We start from the raw sequence: 18736 nt of genomic DNA, 5'->3' as shown, positions 1-18736 counted from the left end.
TAGGCCCTGTAGGTTCAAGCTCCCCTTTCACCTTAACCAGAGTAGCTTAGGAGGTGGCCATAGAAAACTTGCAAGGGTTTCTTTGAAGGTTTCCTCACCCTGGGCACAGCCTCATTACCTTCCAAGCTGCCTGCCAGCTGCATTGCCTGCTGATCTCTGCCCAGCCAATGGGAATCTCTTCTGACTTCAGTAGATCTGCCGGGCCTAGCAAGGTGCAAGCTTGGTCCTCCTGTCACCCACAGCAGATTGGGACAGTCTGGGGCAGGGGCAAGCAAATGAGAAAACAGGGCTGCAAGACTTTCTTAAATTGAGGAAGACCTCAAAACTGTCCCACAGTTTCCCTTCAGGTAGCACTGCTTGATTAGCTGGAAGCATGTGGAGGACAGGAGAGAGGAGGTGCCCAGTGTTCTCCTGCCTTTGAGAAGGAAGGTGGTTGAGAAGCTGGTCCTGCAGATGTATTGTAGAGAGCAGTGGGGGATTTCTTGGGGTCCAGTATATGCAAGAAGGAGAGGGAGAAGCACCCTGCACAAGACATTTAAGAGGAAGCAGGAAGCACAGTGATTTGGAACAATTCTAACTCTCTCTACCCAGCATCTGGATCCGAGGAGGAATATCAAGACCAGCCCCATGCTTTTGTTCCCTAAATGACGAGGATTTGACCTGCCATCATGAAACCTTGATGAGTAGGCATAAATCTGGGTAGGAAAGGGAGCTTCCTAAGCCTGAAATCCTTCTCCACCCCATGCTGGAAGGAGGGGTTAGAGCTGAACGGAGCCTTTCAGCAGCTACCAAGGCATTGGAGGTGCCTGCATACACAGGGCTGGAGTCTCCACATCTCCGGAGGGGCTGGGGCTAAGTGACTTTCATGGAGACCTGGCAGGAGGCTGACCTCTTGCTTCAAGAGGAACTGAAATGCTGGACAGGCCTATGGGGAGAGCAGACTCCTTGAGGAGAGGCTGTTAACAGGCTTTCAGCAAATCTTGCCATATATCAAGGCATTCAATCAGGAAATTCACTGGTGTGTGTTGCAGTTTATAGGACTTTTTTGTGCTTCTAGTCAACTTGGTGTCAGCACATGGCTCCAGAAGTGAATGATGCAGAAGAGGCTTCCCTTGAAAGCAGCTTTCATTATCCTTTAAGCAATTATGACTTAATTGGTCCAGTCAATGGTGACATCCAAGCTGTCTGAATTTTTACTGCCTGTTTTCTCTAATACAGGTAATAATAGACTCAGAATATGGTTTGTCTGGATTATAAATTACAGCTGGTCCTAAATCCAGTGTACTGACATCACAATGAAGAAACATGGATATGAGCAAAGGTCATGTTGCCTCGTTGGAAGCAGTGTTGCATTCGCTTAGTGTGTCTTGTTCTTTGGCCCAAGGGTGCTTGGGAGGGAACAGGACAAGAACTGGTCACAGGTTTCTCCAAAGAGCCAGCTATGGGGTAGGGAGCTTGAAATGTGCCTCGGCAGCCCTGGCTGGGTTTTTTTTTCCTCTTGAAGGCTCTGACATAGGAATGGCTGTGTTCCCTTGCAGCCATTGTGTTGGAGGTATCTTGCAGCACCAGTTCACTCGGCTCTTGTAGCTTCCAGATCAGTAGCAGGCAGACCTGAAGGCACCGATGGATATCTCTTTCTGGGCAAACAGGTGTTTCTTCTCCTGGAAAAATCACAGAGGTGATGCTGCACGTGCTCTCAGATAACTCAGCCATATCCACCTGTGTTGGAGGGCCTCAAAAGCCAACTTTTCACTGCAGGGTCACCAGCAAGCAGGTGATGCCAAGCTGTCAGTAGAAACTACCCCATCAGAAGTCATCCAGCTTTGTGTCTCAGTGTATTGATGTTGTTGCTTAAAGGCAAGACCTTTGCATTGGCTTTGTGCTTTGACCTGGCTTTGGCTGGTAGCCTGTCCTGCACCTTTGTGTTTCTCCTCCCCTGACTTTCACTGCTCTAAGCAATGTTCAGCTCCTCCTTGTCCTGCAGGCCGGGAGCCCCAGGGGTGGTCCAAACACAGCAACAAGTTGGTGCTGGAAAAGAGTGTGGTGACAGCAGTGAATGCTTGTGAGACCTTTTGGCGAGAAGGCACTCGGACACAGAACTGGCTGGCTTTGACTCAGAGTAATTTGCTCTCCCTTAATAGCACAAACCACAGAATTGAGCAACAGGGTTGTAGCTGAGGCTGATAGAGCAGCCATGGTGAGTTTATAGCAACGAAGGGGAATATCTGCCATGCAGCGATGCTGTGGGATTTTGTTCTTTTTATGGGCAGAAAAGAAACATCCGCCCTTGTCTGAGCTTGCCACGTGAAAAAGGGATTTAAATGCCTAGGCATATTTGGTTGAGTTGAGAGGGACAGGGAGTAGCATTTTCCGCAGTGTCCTTGGCCCAGTAACCAGGAGACCCACTTTTCTCCTGTCCAACCTGTTTGTTCCTGAGAAGTCCCTGTTCTTCTCAAATCAAAGGGGTTAGCAAGGCAGGAGTGCTCTGGAGCCAAAGGATTGCTGTGTGCCTTCCCCAAGGAGCCTAATCAGAGGAGAAAATGAAAGGGGGGGAGGTGTTGAGTCCTGATTGCTTTAATTTTTCCTGCTCCAAGGAGATGTGCTGCAGGAGCTGGTCTGATTGAGTTGCTTTGGTGCCTGGGAGGCTCTGGGTAGAGATGAAGGGCTGGTCATGGGATTCAGACAGCAAATTCAATTCCAGCACAGATCTGATAGAAAAGGCCTGTTGTGGGAGTCTGTCCAGATAAGAAGGCTTTGCAGACAGATGTTTTTGAGGGAAACCAGGTGCCAGACATGCTGCAGAGAGGGCTCCCCTGGAGCCTCAGCCCATCACCTGCGTCCCCGCTGCTTATGGTCCTGAGCACCTTGGCGAACAAACACTGGGTTGGGTCCTGGTGGGGTTTCTCTAGCAAGGTCACATTAAGATAAAGTATCTCAAATGAGGCTCCCACTGGATCTCCATCACGACTGCTGGTCTGTGTTGTGGCAGCTGTTGAGCTGCAGAACCCCCATCCTTTTGCTGGGGACATGGCGTGGTAAGGCTTGGTCAGTGCAGCTTTTGCTTCAGGGTGGCTTGGCTGTCCTCTGGACTCAAGACATGATCCAGAGGACACAGGACTTATGAATATGCCTGCCATGCCCATCTGCATGCATTCAGGAGCTCACAAAGCCCATAAGCTCTGGTCACCTCCTTGGGGTCCAGAGCTGTTCTCTTGTGGTGGGATATATCAGATGAAGCTGTCTGTGCCATGTCCATCTGTGTGTCTGTAATGGTTGTTAAAAGACCTAAATTTCTTACTGAGTCTTTGGCCTCACTAGGTCACTAGGTGTGAAGTGCTCTGTTTCCCTGATCTGAGCTTTCTCTGGCTGCACATGCCTGTGGAAGAGCTTGTGGCAGAGGAGCTGCCCATCTTGTACGTGGGAGATATTTTCTGTGTGGATGAGCAGGAAAATGTTTCCTGCTTTACTGTAAACATCCTTCCCTCTAAAGCAATGTTTTGCATTTCTTGCACCTTCAGACAAGACTTATCTGGAAGACTTAACAGCCTTTTCCTTTTTTCCTCCAATGGTGTAGGAATCTGTATCTTGCTACTGCATGTTAGGAAGGAATTAGTAATACTAAAAATTCTTGGTCCCCTACAATATATAAACTGTGGTTACAGGATGTAGCTGGACGTGGTGAAATCTTTTCAGGTCAGACTGTTCCCTTCCTGTTTTGACTGACAGGGCTGACTCCTCCTGTGGCAACTCCAGATGGGGCAGAGACAAACTGAAAAAGCTCTGTGGGCTCTCGCAGCATGGAGGACACCTTCCTGTCTGGATCTATGCCCTTGGAGGGGCAAAGGTGGCAGGAAATTACCTGTTCTTAGAGCTGCAGAGCAACTATGTGATCCTTAGCGTAATGCCCAGGGTTTGGGGTGGATGCAGGTGCATGTGTGTACACATATGGGCACACATGTGCTTAGTGAGGGATAAACCCCTTGTGCTGCTTTGGTGAGCTGACAGGGTGCTTGTGGCTGCATTTCTTCTGTGTTGGCAATGCCTTCCCGGAGGTCCTGTAGGATTGGTCCTGTAGGAAGTGACTGCAGACTTTAGTCTCAGATGGTGGACAAGGTGTGTTTGCTAATGCAGCCAGGAGAACATGGGTGTTTCTTTTCCTTGCCATACTTTGCTGCTGCCCCAAACCCCTGGGACAAGGATGCACATGTGGTTCTGATGAGGCACTCAGAGGTGGAAAAGTTTGGATAGTTTGAAATACCTTTTACCAGCTGAATCCCAAACCTAACACCCAGGTTTCTTGTCTCTTTAAAACCTCTCTGACACTGAAGTAACCCCAGCCTAGTTTTTCAACAGTGTGCCTTGCTCTGTTTGGGCATGGGAGAAGGCTCTTTCTGTGTCATGTAACCTGTGAGCATCAGGGCAGGTCCACTAGGATGACAAGGACCTTAAAGTCTTAACTGCATATGTAGACATTTGTTGAAAGTAACTTTAATAGGGTTTTATACTGGTAGATCCCTTGCTGAGAGCACTTAAAATGTTCTAAGCACTGAGCAAATGTTGTTTGATGCATTTGCTATTTGAACTGCTGTCGCACCAGGAAGAGCTGTTAGGCGCATTTCGGGTGCAAAGACCTCCCTAAAAAGCTCCCCTTTTTCCGGCAGCTGTGATGCAATGAGTCCAGTCTCTGGGTACGAGCAGTGAAAAAATGGGTGGATAAATGGCTAGGTGAAAAAAATACCCCTAAACAACAACAGCGTAGTTGCTTAACTAGCAATGAGCACTTACCCTATTGCAAAATCCATGCTTCAGCCTGAGCTGCTTAATCCAGTAATCCCATTTTAGATGAGGGTATTGTTTTACTCACCACCTTTCTCCATTCGCCCAGATGGCTCGTTACTGAGCTTGAGCTAATCTTCTAGGTGCCTTGTACACTTTCCCCGGACAATGAGGCTTCTCTGAATCACAGCCCTGAGTTTGCAGGTCCCCTGTGTCTCTGCAAGATGGGAACCACCTGAAGGTTTTGCTGATGGCAGGGATCCTCCTGAGCAGGGAGAGCTTTCCTTGGGCCTTTAAAACTGAATTACAACCAAAGATACAGCAGCTTGAGAAGGGAATAGGAGTTCAAATGGGCTCGCTGCCTTTTCTCTCAAACTTTTCTTTGAGGAAGGAATTTGCAGGCTCAGGCAAGCCCAGTGGCACTAGGCATGAAGCAGGGGATGTGGAAAGGGAGATGAACTCTGTTTGCTTTTACTCCCCAAGCCTCTGTACAAACAGAACTGTGGTGACTAATAGAGCAGACCCTTTTAATGCTGCAGTTTCCCAAGAATTGAATGTTCATCTCCACAGCTTGGTGGAGCCGGCCCAAAGCACCAATATGTGGATGATTCTGGGAGTTGCACAAGTGCAGAAGCTTGCCCTTTGCTGGGATTTTGAACTGGATGCCATCCTTTTAACATCTGCCTTGTGCTCCCTGTTGTCTGGATGAAAGGTGCTGGGTATCAGGCCAAGCAGTGGTTTTATTGGGAAATGAGCTGAGCCTGGGAGGGTTCCTTTCCTGCAAATCCTCCTGGCTCCTGTTCAGCAAGGCAAGCCTGTAAAAATTACCTTTCTCATAGGGAGCATTGCATAGCACTCAAGACCTCTCCCTATAGAATAGCGGGGCTTTTTCAGGTTCTCACATGATCTGCTCCCCTTTGGTTCGGAAAGCTGCACATTGGTGGTCAGCATGCCCTGAGCTTTCTTGCCATTCATTGAGCTTTCCCTCCCTCCTGCTGTTTGCCTTTTGGCGAAAGGAGGAGTCTTCACTGTTGACTGGGCTTTGAGTATAACCTGTCCCTCTTGGCTGACAAATGCCAGGGTGGGTTGCCTCTTTCTCAATGTATTTTTAGACAGTGGTTTTCCTAGCCAGTTTGGCGAGATAATGCCTTGACCAGCCTTGCCCCTGTGAAGATCCCGTGAAATGGGATGAGCTGGCAGGTCTCACGATCTTCCCAGCTTGATGGTCTAATTGTGTTGCCCTCTGTTTGTGATACTTCAAGTCCCAACTCATAAATCTGGCTCTGAAGGTTGCAGAGAACACCACCCTTCCCTGCTTATCAGGTCTTTACCTTTAAAATGCTACCGCACCCTTTGGGATCACTGGTGTGTTACCAACCCAATCCACTTTTTTCTCCTCCTGCTGCAATCCTGGTATGTCCATATAAGACCCTTTCTAAGCTTGCCTTTGATGTTGATCTTTTTTTAAGTACATCCTCATGAAAATGTCATGATACGATGATGCCAGCAGAGACCTCTCTTTGTAAGAGTGTGGCAGAATTGCAGCTGGGGAAAACAAGGGGATGGAGGAGAAGGCTGAAGAGGGAGCAGAGTGTCTGTATTTATTGCAGTAGGTTGCTCCAAAGCTGGTGAGGCCAGAAACTTGTCCTGTACAGTGCTGCGAACTGTTTGCTTGGCCTGGTAAACATTTGCTGTTGCCTGATGTTAATCTCCACCAAGATGAACAAGTGTCAGGGAGCAGCTTCTTGGCTGTCTTGCTCAGCTGTGCTCGGGATGCATATCTCCAGGTACCAGCATGTTGGGTGCTGAGCTGTAGGGCTCAAACCCAAAACTTTTGGGTTTGAAAAGTTGCTTGCACACAGCATTGTTTACTTCTGCTGCAATGCTCATCCCCCGCCTCCTCGCAGTGCTGGGAATCTAGCTTAGGGGAAACCAGACTGTGGACTTCAGTCATTTCTTTATGCAAGATCTCTTTTTGAGCTCTGCTGCACAGTTCCACCAAAGGAGCTACTCATTGACACAGCTGAGGAGACACAGAGGTAAGGAGAGCAGATTCCTGCAGTGCCTTCATTGAGCATTCCATCTCTTTGTACCTCACAGGACTTTGTGTTACTTAAAATTTCTGCTGTTATATTTCTTTTTGGGACGCCGTGTGCTGACAGCACACACGTGGGGTTTGTCCTGGGGGAAGAGGGAGCTTTGATACCTTGGCTGGGCAGATTGCAGAGCTCGAGATGCTGGCCTCCAGCGAAAGGCCTTTGACTGGGGTTTGTCTGTGCTGCCATGTGGTGAAACATATTGTGGCAGGGTTGTCTGCTGGGCAGGACCTGCCTCTTGCCATCTTATGCACAGTGGAATCGTCGACATGGCTGTTGGACACTGGGGTAGGGCAGCTTGGTAGTGCCTGATCCAGCTGATGGGGGTCCATGGTGAGGAACACTCAGTGAGCGGTCACCTAAGGGGTCCAGTGTCCTAAAACTGCATGCTGATTTCTGGGTGCTCTTATAGGCCTGTGGGAGGTGGTGGATCATGTCTCTGCTCTCTGGGACAGCCAGATGTAGTCAGCAATGAAGTCTGCTTGCAAAACTTGGAGGAAGTTTTCCTTAAGGCTGGAGGAAAAGAGGCAGCAGGAGGCACCCAGGACTTTTCCGTGGGCTGCTGGTTGCTTTCGTTGTTGGGAATCCACTGGAAGAGTTGCAGTTTTGGTCCTGGCTGGTGTGGAGCTACTGTGTGAACCTGTGTAAGGAGACTGAATTAGTGATGCTCTCTGGCTTTGGGATGTCTGGCACAACCTCTGTTTGTTTTCTACCCAGGATGCCTTCAGCGATCTTGCCTTGTTCTTCTACGACAAGCATGGTGGGGAAGTGATTGCAGTTTTATGGAAACCTTTGAGCTTTCAGCCTCAGCCTTTTAAGGTGAGTTTCTTGACTCTACTTTAAGCTTCATGTTACCTTTATGCCCTGAAAGCTTGGAGGGCTTTTTTTCTGCATTGTAATTGCTTTGTCTAACTCTCAACAGCCCCAAAACCCTTTGAGAAATGGAGCTCATAACCAAGATAGGACTGTGGCCATAGTGCCTCCAGTCATCAGCAGAGCAGAGAAGGGAACATGTGTCCCTGGACAAGCCCCAGCACTGTAATCATGGGTCAGAACAAAGCGCTCTGTCCCAGGTGCTCTTCTTTGGTTCCCTCCTGGGAGGTGGGTGATACCTCATTTGCCAAAGATGTTTGGTGAGTGCAGCAGGCTGTCCCATTCTTGTGGCTTTGGGGGTCTTACCCAGAAGTACCTGATCTGCAAGAAGCTAGGGTGGCAAGCCTAGGTTTATAGTGCCAAAGTCCTCTTGATGTATGGAGATACTTTCCAGCTACTCTGTGTGGGTTGGCAAACTCTAGAGGGTGGTTAAGCTAGATGTGAGGCATGCTGGAGTGATTCACGCTGCTTTCTATGAAGCAAAGATGCAAAGAAACTGGTGACTCATGGCTCAGAGTTGGCAGCTCAGGCTCTTCTGCTGACAGTCTCTGGGTGATTTATCTCCCCTCTCTTCATGGCCAGAGGGCATTGGCCATTCAGCCTAGCTGCAATTGTGAAACCCAGTTATTCACAGTGGTGAAATGAGAGGAGGAGATGCTTGCATCTGAGCTGAGTGTGGCTTGATTAAACATGAGAGGGTTTCGTGGGGTTTTTTTTCCCTCCGATGGAGGCAAAGATCTCTTCACACTCGACGTCTTGACACCCAACAAAGAGGAAAGCAGAGCCCAGGCAGCCCTTACTCAGGGTCACAGTATGGTCGCTTTTGCATGCCCTGTCTGCTCTGCTGACACAGGCTCTGCAATGCCCCTGTGCGCTCTTTTCATATCTCCACCATGCCCCTGGCTATTGCTTCTCTCCGTCCCTTGCGGTCTTCGGACTGTGGCTTCAGGGGCTGGAAGGGCCACCCTTGCACTTTGTTAGCTCTAATAATAAGCACTGATAGTGTTGAGAAGTGAAGCTTAGAAAACTTGGGTGTAGTGGTGTGGCAGGGGTCAGATGTGACAAGGCAGGAGAGCAATTTACTTATTTCAAGCTTGCAGAGGTTGCAAAGCAGCTCAGAGCAGGGGGTCCCATTTGTAATTATTTGTGTGTGTCTTGCAGGTTTCCAGCATGAAAGGAAGGATGGTGACAAGTCTGAAAAATGAGCTGGTCTGTGTTCCCAATGTGGAGGCAATTCTGGAGGACTTCGAGGTTTTGGGAGAAGGCCTAGTCAAAAGTGTGGAAGCTCGTACAGAGAAATGGACTATCTGAGGCCACTGAGACCTGTCAAAGGGGCCTGTTCAGAAGCAGGGTTTGTTCATTCTGGGACCGTTCCTTTTTATAAATCAATCCTAGGAAAAGCTTTCAGCTTTATAAATCCCAGAACTGTGTGTTTTACTCTATTTATCTTTATATGTGTTTTTCAAAAAAGTAGTGGGACCTGTTACTGTTTTCAAGAATACAAATGCCTTTTTATTTTGAAGAAAATATAAAGATGGGATAAAGTTTTTGAAAGTGTTCCTGTTCATTGTAGGAAACAAAGCTGTGTTCATGTGAAAATGTCAAGGCCTGAAAATTCTGGCTGAGGTGTGCATTGGGAAGGCAGTTTCCTAGTTAAGGAAACTAGCTGCTGTTACTCTGGTGTTTAGCAAAACCAAAGAAATACTGAGCCATTCAAAAATGACCAGGTTATTTCTCTCTATTCAGCCTTGGTGAGATGCATCTGGTGTGCTGTTTCCAGTGCTGGGCTTCCCAGTAAGCGAGAGACATGGACACACTGGAGCAGGCTCAGTGAAGGGCAATGAAGATAATAAAGGGGTTGAAGCCTCTGCTGTATGAGGAGAGACTGCAAGAGCTGGGATTGTTCAGCCTGGAGAAGAGAAGGCTCAGAGGGATCTTACCAATGTGTAAAAATACCTGTTGGGGGGGGTAGAGAAAACTTCTCTCAGTGGTGCCCAATGATGGGATGAGAGTCATAAATGGAAATGCAGGAAATTCTACTTAAAACACTTTTTTATGAGGGTGGAACACTGGCACAGTTTGCCCAGGGAGGTGGTAGAGTCTCCATCCTCAGAGACGCTCAAAACCCAACTGTACGTCGTCCTGGGCATCCTGCTGTAGGTGACCCTACTCTGAGCAGGGGCTTGGACTATATGATCTCTGGAGGTGCCTTCCAACCTCAGCTATTCTGTAATATTTCTCTTGATCATAGGGACTTCTGATGAGGAGAGAGAAATAAGAGGGAGCAAATGCACTAGTCCCATCCCCTCTTCTGATGGAGGCAGGACGTGTGTTCCAGCAGCAAAGCACAGACGAATCACATACACAGTAAATAAAAGAGACTTGGTGACAGCAGATACTGCAGAAAGATCGAACAGATCAAACCTGGAACAGCAAATGGATGTTCAGGCAGTTGATAATTGTAGATGGTTGTTGCTTGGTAAGGAGCATTTTGGATGGGATGTTAAATCTGTTGTGTCAAGACCTACGAGCCTCTCCAGCTGTTGGAAGTGGGTCCGAGGCTTTGTGGAGGAGATTCCCAACTTGGTTTCAAATGCTTCAGGGAAAACATTTGAAAAGTGTGCTGTGGCAGAGATGTGGCACTGGGCTGAAGCTGCCTACCTAATATCTGTCGACCCAGTGCTTGGAGGCACCGTATTTCCTCTCAGGTAGATACGTGTGGGCAGCATCCCTGGCTTTGGGCTGTGGGTATATCTGCTATATTAAAGTCACATGAAACGTTTTTCCCTCTTTTTCTATGCTGGTAGCTGAGGGAGGTTGTAGGTGAAATCCTTTGCTTGCAGGAGTTTTTTAAGTACACCTAAACTGAAAATATAAAAAACATTTAGTGAGCAAAAGAGATATCAAACCTGAGAACAAAGCAGCACTTTCTGTTGCTACCATGACCCCTGCAGCCTAAGCAGCTGCTGACAGGTCCAGTAGCAAATGAGATGCAGGTGGTGATTTTGACAGGTTTCAGAAACAGTTAATTAAGGATTAACTTTTTAAACTTCTCTGTGTTCTATCACCCTCTAGATGTTGGAATTGTCCAATCTGACTTCAGTGATGGCTGTAATTTTCCTTGGTAGTCAGATTGTTCCTGCTTTTTGTGCCTATCTGCCTTCGCTCCGAATGTGCAGTTTGACATTGGGATCCTGTAAATTTGCCAACACAGCTGTTGGACAACACTCGAGTTGCTGCACCAGTGGCTTGTGCTAGAGCTCTGCATGTTCCCTCCACACCCCATCTTGCCCTTGCTTTTCCCCTTGCTGTATGTTGCCGATGTAAATGGTTTTGAGCTGGGGCGCTCTCCTCGCTGCATACATCCCTGCTTTTCCCTAGGGCAGAGGTGTGTGCTGAAGCCCATGTTAGGTCACAGAGGAGCAGAGCTCCTCCAGCCCCACTAACTGCACCAGGCAGACTGGAAGGTTCTGCCCCCTCTTCCCCGGGGCTGTCAAGGGATGCAGCCCCTCACTGGCATATTCCCTGCCTGGGAATATTTTATGGAGAGAGTCTCTGCTTTTGCAGCTGAGCAGTGCCGTGGTCCCCCTGTCCTGTCTTCCCCAGCCCAGCTCCCACGGGAGGGTAGCTTGTGGGATATGTGAAGGATACACACTGTATGGGCATCCCTGCAGCACCTCTGCTTTGTCTACTTCTGTTACAGTCAGGTATTGTATTGCTACTCCTTTTCACCTTTAAGAAGATGTAAAACTGTGTAGCTTCAGTCTACTGTGCATTGGATTTCCTCTCGGCTCCTCCATCCTTGGGTAAAACATTGCTGTTTGCAGCGTGCAGCAAAGGGCCAGGAAGTGTCCAGGCTAGCCTTCTGCAAAAATAACGATGCCAAGTTAAGTGATGATAAATGAACTCATAACCAAACCCTCATACAAGTACCAACCTGCTCGTGTTTCACAAGGTAATGCCACTGTGCTCAGCAGCCAGATGTGAGTCCAGGTCAGGCCTGTGCTGCAGATGTTCGCTGGTGTAAATGGTTTGGTGACAGATAATGGTATCTCAGCAAAGGCCTTGAAATAAATGCACTTAGACTGGCAAAACTGACCACTGCTACCCCAGCTTACATCACTTTGAGGGGATATATCTGTGCCAGCAAAAGTTACCCAAGTGACACGTTATCTCAATTGTGCCCACAATGCTCCTCATGTTGCCAAAGCCATGGTTGATCCACAGGCTCCTCTTTCAGAGGAAAAGTAACCCCTCAATGCCCCAAATCCCCCAGTAGCCAAATATTTAAAGGCACCTTTGAGCCATTCTGGAGCCCTTGTTTATGGTCAAACATTGCAAATGTTCTGAGTCATGTTTTATTATCTGCTGAAGTCAGACCCCTGTGGCCAACGTGGGTGGAAAAAAACACCTTTAAATTTAGCTGGAAAACCTGGGGATGCTCTTAGGGACTGGTGCTCTCTGACTGCTAGAGCAACAGTTGATACCTAAAGCAAGCTGCAAAGCACCTCTGCCTCAGGAGCAGAGGGTCCCTGTGCCTGTAAAGGGTCTGCAAGGGCAGAATCCAAAGGAAAGGGGTGTCATGGGTACATAAGAGAGGACAAATGAAGTCTCCATTGCAAACGTTATCTCCTGTTGCCTGATTTACTGCTCTTGTTGGTGCATCGTGACTAATTTCTATTGTGAAAGCTAGGGTAGGGCCTGGGTTATTCAGAGCACGCTTGTTTGACAACCCATGCTGGTTTCCACTTCCAGAGCAGTGAGTGGGCACTCGCTTGCAGGTGTTTGCTGAGCTGTGGTCCCAGCCATAAACATGAGCTGTACAAACACTGAGCTGCCCTGGAGAGCTCATGCCTTGGTGTGTCGCAAGAGGCAGGGCAAGGGAAAGAAGCAAGTGATGGAGCTGAGGTGATAGCAATGGGCTTTGATGCGTTGCCACTACTACCATGTTGATTTTACAAAGCTACCTTTGAAAGTCCTTTGAAGCTCTTTACAGTGAGTCTCCCATGCATGGGGTCGAGCACAAATGGGGAGGTGTTTCCAAATGCAAGGCTGGGCTGGGGCGACGATATGTCTAGCAGGTGGATGGAGTCAGACAGGGCTCAGTGATATCTGCTTTCTAGCAGACCTTCCCAAAAGCTAGTGTGTCCTCCTGGGTCTTTACATGAGCCACCCTTTGGGCAGGTTTCTCCTAAAAGGGTCAGCTTGTGCTTTGTGAGGATGTTTTCTGAAAAAGGGGTTGTTGGGATGTCACTGGTGCTGGCTTAGGAGAAGGGGTGATGGATGGGGCCTGTGTCCTGCCACCAGACCCCTGCTCCCCAGGTGCCCTTGGTAGCTTTGAGTAGCAATCACAAGATTTATGAAACTGGGGAAACAAGTTGATGAAACACAACAGGGATGACGGGATGATCAGAGCAGGTTGAGTGCTGTGGGGTTTTCCTGCCCACTGAACCATTTAGTCCTTGTTTATAAGGGTCACTGAGATCTCTTCTGAGTTGGTTTGGCGTCTCCGTGGCTGTCTCGCTTCAGGCTGACTCCCTAAATGCCAGAAACATGTATTTCCTGGAAATAAAGGTGCGTGTAGGGGGCATTTTGCTCGGGCACCCACAATCACTGGTCACTGTTGAAAACCCTTAGGCTAAAGTTCCATGGCTGGCTGGGGAAGGAGTGGTTGCCTGTTTTTTGGCACAGAAAGGGAATATCCTCCCCTAGTTTGCTGTTCCCATAGTGACTGTGCTGCTTGGCTGCAGCTTGTTTGCCAGGGTTTCTGTTATCAGGAAAATGCTGTGGACGTGGAGTGATTTTTCCTGGCCAAGGCAGCAGCTTTCGGGAAGCACCAGTAGCAAAGTGGCTCTGGTGGGCAGCAGCTTTTGATGTGCGTGGTCTCCCTGGGAAGGCAGAGTCATGCTACTCCAGGGATGAGGGTGGCACTTAGCAAGTGCAGGGTGCACCACAGGGAAGGGAAAATCAAAAGGTTGTGTGGGGGAATTGAAAAATGGGAGAAATGTTGTCTGGAAAGGGGCTGGGAAAGAAAGGGCAGTTTGGCAGTGGGGGAAGCGATGCTGGTTGCTGGCACCCCAGGGCTGTGCTGGGGGAGCAGGACGAAATTACAAGTTGCTCAAACCATATGAGCTGGTGCAAAGATGCAGCCTCCAGTGCCACAAAGTCTTTACACCAAACCTAAGTGCTAAAGGCTCAGCAGCCCCTGGGAGAAAAATAAGCATCAGCCATGAGCGTGTTGGGGAGGTGCTGCATGGCTGGTGGTACCATGGTGGGCTCTTGCAGGGGAACAAACTGGGGATGCATCTCCCCATTGCTCCACCTTCTGCCTGAGCATCATGACCAGGTTCAGCAAACTCGCTGCCTCTTTCCACCAGAGAGCGAGAGAAGAGGGATATGTTCCTCAGGGCTTTGTTTGTTTTCACTAACAAAGGTGCTGAGGGCTTGCATAGGCCGTGAGATGGCATGGAAATGTTCGTGCCTTGTGCTGGTGGCTCCTGTGCTGTCGAAGGTACCAGACAGACCATTCCTGTTCATGTTGCTTCTGGATGTGCCTGAAAAGGCTGAGGGAGATGTCAGCAAAGGGCATGACAGGATCCTAAGAGGGTGTTGATTTATTAGCTGGAGTCTCTCCCTTTTGGCTAAATTGCCTATTGTTTCTGTGCATATTACTACACCGAGGATTTCAGTGTTTAGGAGGACAACTACAGCGGTGGCTCCACCGGGCTGTGAGTTTATAGCTCACTGGCTCTTCCCCACTAAGTCACATGGTAGCTGAGCATGATTTTGCTGAAGGCGACTTGCCTTGCGTTAACACAGGGTGAGATGGATTGGACATGCTGCCACACGGTAACCACATCCCTCTGTGCGCTTGGAGACCCTGGTGGTGTTACAGGGTGAGGGATGAGGGTGTCTTATTGCTGGTGTGCAGTCAGCTCTGTAGTCACACCAGGGAGCAGCAGACCCCATCCTGGAGTGAGGACCCCCTAAACCAAAGACAGAGCGGAGGGGGCAGGTGGTGCCGGCTTTCCTCCATCCAGTGGGATCAGGGCTCGCAGAGCAGGACCAGCTGGTGCAAGGGGTGTCCTACAATGCAGGGCTGAGCCAGCTCTTGCTGTTAGGTCTTGTCAGCCAGGATTAGCTTTGCTAAAAGCTCAGCCAGGTGGAATAATGGGCAACCAAATCCCAGTCTTCCTCCCACGTCAACCTGGGGCTGCGGAAAAGTAACCCACCTCCCAGGGAGGAGGCACCAGAACCTCATCCCTTCCTCCCCTGGCAGTCCCATCCCAAGATCTTTCCTTTCCCCTATGCCCTTCAAAATAGACTGCCATGTCCCTCCCTTGCATGGATGCAGGGCAATATATTGTCCTGCCTTATGCTTGCCCTATACCTTATGTTTATATAGGTACGCCTGCAACTTTTCCTTCACTTTTTTGGGGGCACCTAGGTACCTGTTGGGGAATGGGGAGGTGTTGGACAACCACATGCCTTTCCCCAGCACAGGTAGCTGGGGGACTGGTGGCCTGTGCCACATCGTCACTGGCCCATAGTAATGAGCAGGGGCTCCTGGTCTCCATCCCTGCAGCTCCTGTCCCCAGCCCCTTTCGACCCACCCAAAAGCAATTCCCTGGGTGAGTAGTACTCACAGCTCCTGCCTTGTGACAGTGATGTTTTTCATCAGGAACTGCGATTTGTTTAGTGCCAGCAATTTGCCGCAGCCCAAGAGGCAATGAGATACTTTCCCTGCCCTGAAGCACTGATGGTTGGAGGGAGGTGGGATGAGACACAAAGGGTGTGAGTGGCAGCTGAGGAGGGAACATTGTGGGGAAAGCAGGGTCTGGGACAGGGATGGGGTGGTACATCACAGATAGGGGTCATGGTGTGGCAGAAAAGCCCTTGGAGAGGGACTGTTCATCAGGGAGTAGTGACAGGACAAGGGGGAATGGGTTTAAGCTGAAGGAGGGTCGATTTAGATTAGATGTTAGAAAGAAATTCTTTACTGTGAGGGTGGTGAGGCACTGGCACAGGTTTCCCAGAGAAGCTGTGGATGCCCCACCCCTGGAAGTGTTCAAGGCCAGGTTGGATGGGGCTTTGGGCAACCTGGTCTAGTGGAGGGTGTCCCTGTGCACGGCAGGAGGTTGGAACTGGATGATCTCTGAGGTCCTTTCCAACCCAAACCATTCTATGATTCTATGAATGACCCCCAAAATGAAGGGAGCCTGTTCCTGTCATCTGAGGCAGGAGGATTTGTCTGGACTCTGCAGAGTTCCAGCCTACCTCCCTCTCTTGTTCATGCTGGCTTGCAGTGAGATGGACTTGCAGGGCCCCTTCCCATGTTCCACCATGAACATGGACCTTGTCTCATCCCTCAACAAAAGCATCCAAAAGTGTGTTTGGCATCCCTGCTTGCTTCAGTGACGTGCTGTCCATCCCAAGGTGGGATTGCAGCACTGATGCTGCCGCTGTGCTGGGGAAAAGTGGTGGCAGGGGGCAAAGCTGGCAGTTTCCCTGCATGGCTGTGCTCTTTGCTACCTGTATATGAACAGCACTATAAAAATGCCTTATAGTCGCGGTCTGGTGGTGCGGGGACACAGCTGCATTTATTTTCCCATCTCAGCTGCCTGCTGCGAGGCTTATGGAGATGATGGGGCCAAAGCCACTGGGCAAGTCCCCGGTAGGGCTGGGAGTGGGGACATGGCTCCAGCTCCTGTGGTTCCCTCTTCTAAGGAGGAGCGGACACTGCCTCGGGGCTTTGCAGGCTGGGAAGAGCAGCACAGTATCTCACAAATAGCTTGTTCCTGAGCATGAAAATATTTCCATGTGCCTGCCTGAAGAATAATGTTCAAAGCTGCCAAGATGGTTTAGTTCCAAGGGGGGTGGGATTGCCAGTGCTCAGGACCAATCCAAGATAAAGTATCAGCCCAGAACACACTTCTACAAGGCCCTTCCTGCACCTCTGCATGCCGGCGTGCAGCTGTGGGGCAGCTCTGTGGAAATGGGACACTGTGAAGCTGCTGTCCCCCCTGCGACGAGGGCAGAAGAGCCCTGCCTGTGCAAGGGGATTTCCTCAAAAGGCGGCCCCTGGAAATAGGGGGTGGCCTGGCTGCAGTTGTGCATGGGGGAAAATTTACCTGGTGATGTGAGAGGAGGAGAAGATGGAGAAAACAGACCGCTCAGCAATGAGCAGCCCTGAATCCACAAGCCTCATTGTTTTGGGTATGCAGGGTGGGAGATGGAGCAGCCGGATGCTTCTTTGGGCTTGCAGCTCCTGGTGGCAGAGCTGCCAGCAGGAACAGAGAGGGCAGCTGACATGGAGGTGCCCAGGAGCCAGCAGACACCACAGCAGGTCAGATCCCAGCTGGGTTTTGCAGCTTACGAGCCAGGTGCCAGCCCCGTATGCCTCTGCTGCATCCCCAGTGCAAGCTGGGGAGCGATAGGCTGCCTCCCTGCCACCTTACGAGAGCGAGCCAAAATCTGGGACCTGCAGGCTGCCGGGGCACCCTGTTATCGCAGGTATGCAGTGGATCAGCTCCCTTCTACCTCCTGAACCAGCCCAACTGCTCCAGCCTTGGGGGGCGGGGGGGCGGCCATGCTCCCAGCCATCAGCCCAATCCCCCAGTGCTGCCTCAGCCATGTCCCGCAGCGGTGGTTGGCTCCTGCTGCTGAGGGTGACACTGAAACCCAGTGGCGAAACTTGTCCGAAGGGTTCACGTGTCCTGAGTTTCATCTGAAACCACAACAATGTTGGTAAGTTTCTGTTTAAAGCTCAGTAACCTCCTTCTGGCTCATGTCAGCACTTCCAGCAAACCTTTATTTATTAGCATTAAGTTTTCTTCAGGAATTTTGGCTGGGCCATGTGAATTGGCAGGCCTCACTCAGGCTGGGATTTACAGCTTGAACCAGTACCCTTGGGGCAAACCGGTCTCGGTGTGAGCCAGGGCAGATCTTGGCCCTGCCAGCACATGCGCTGCAGCCCTCAGGAAGGTCTTGCTCTCCTGGAAAAAAACCTTAACAGCCTCCATTGGGAGCTGCCAGAGACAGCAAAGGTGAGTTCACTATTAGAGCAGTCATCTGGGACTCCTGAGAGGAGAAAACTGTTTTACTTGTCCCTGAATTGCTGGGTTTTGAGTAGCTGTGATGAGGAGCACAGTGTGCGCATTAGAAGTGTTGCAACACGTTGGTGCCAGGGAAGCTGAGGTCTGTTTGGGGATCACCCACACTGAGTTATCAAGAAGATGTGGATCCAGGCCATATGCATTGCCAACAAAAATACCTAACCTGGGAGTGGGGGTGGTGGGCATAGATGTAGCACCGAGAGGAGTGTAGAGTTTGCACTGCCTTCTGCTTTGTCCAAGCTGCCTCCACACTGCCTGCTGTAGCGTACCCATCTCCAGTTAAACCCTAGGGCTTTGGGTTACCCTTGCACTGCCTGCTAGGACAGCCTGAACCTGCGTTAACCCAAAAAGGTCTGCAAAGCCCTGACAGGAGAACCCCTTGCACCAGCTGTACCCATCCAGCTCATGCCTTGAACCCGTATGTCTGCTTGGCTGGTGAAGCAGCTGGGAGGGCTGGAGGGTAGCATGCACCTTCCCACCGAACTTCTAGGGGAGCTGGGTGACCATTGTCCAGTCCTGGGGTGGGATCAGAGAGACCCTAGCTGGGGTCCTGAGTCCCGTGGGTCCCGCAAACAGTCATCCTGAATGCTGCTTCTGCACCCTGTCACACCTCCTGGGACATGGGAAAAAAGGCTGGGAAGGACAGAGCAGGTGGAAGCTTCTCATACTGCTCTCTCTGCAGCAGCACAAAGGACCTGGGCTGCTCTAAGGGCAGGTTTGGGTTTAGTCTTTCCAGTGGGAGTGTGGCAATGGTGTGAGAAGTTCCCGTATTCATCTTTAATCCACCTGGGATTTCAGCAGTAACATGTCCAAAGAGTGGTCTCCAGCAGATGGTCAGATGCTGCCTGTGCTCTCTGTGCACAGGTTGGGTCCTGG

The 18736-nt window shown here is 50.1% G+C and overlaps 1 protein-coding gene across 2 annotated transcripts in view; it reads left to right on the top strand.

The window, feature by feature from the left end:
* Positions 1-9289, top strand: part of NOL6 (nucleolar protein 6) — a 32062-nt gene extending 22773 nt beyond the window's left edge. For both annotated transcript variants that reach the window (XM_054810683.1, XM_054810682.1), the window contains 2 exons: positions 7590-7691; positions 8907-9289. In XM_054810683.1, the coding sequence (XP_054666658.1) occupies positions 7590-7691; positions 8907-9056 (252 nt within the window). In that variant the 3' untranslated portion in view covers positions 9057-9289. The remainder of the gene's footprint in view (positions 1-7589; positions 7692-8906) is intronic.
* The last annotated feature ends 9447 nt before the right edge of the window (positions 9290-18736 follow it).

This window comes from Grus americana, chromosome Z (genome assembly GCF_028858705.1).
Source record: "Grus americana isolate bGruAme1 chromosome Z, bGruAme1.mat, whole genome shotgun sequence".
NCBI classification, from domain to species: Eukaryota; Metazoa; Chordata; class Aves; order Gruiformes; family Gruidae; genus Grus; species Grus americana.
This window is presented reverse-complemented; position numbering and strand designations above follow the sequence as displayed.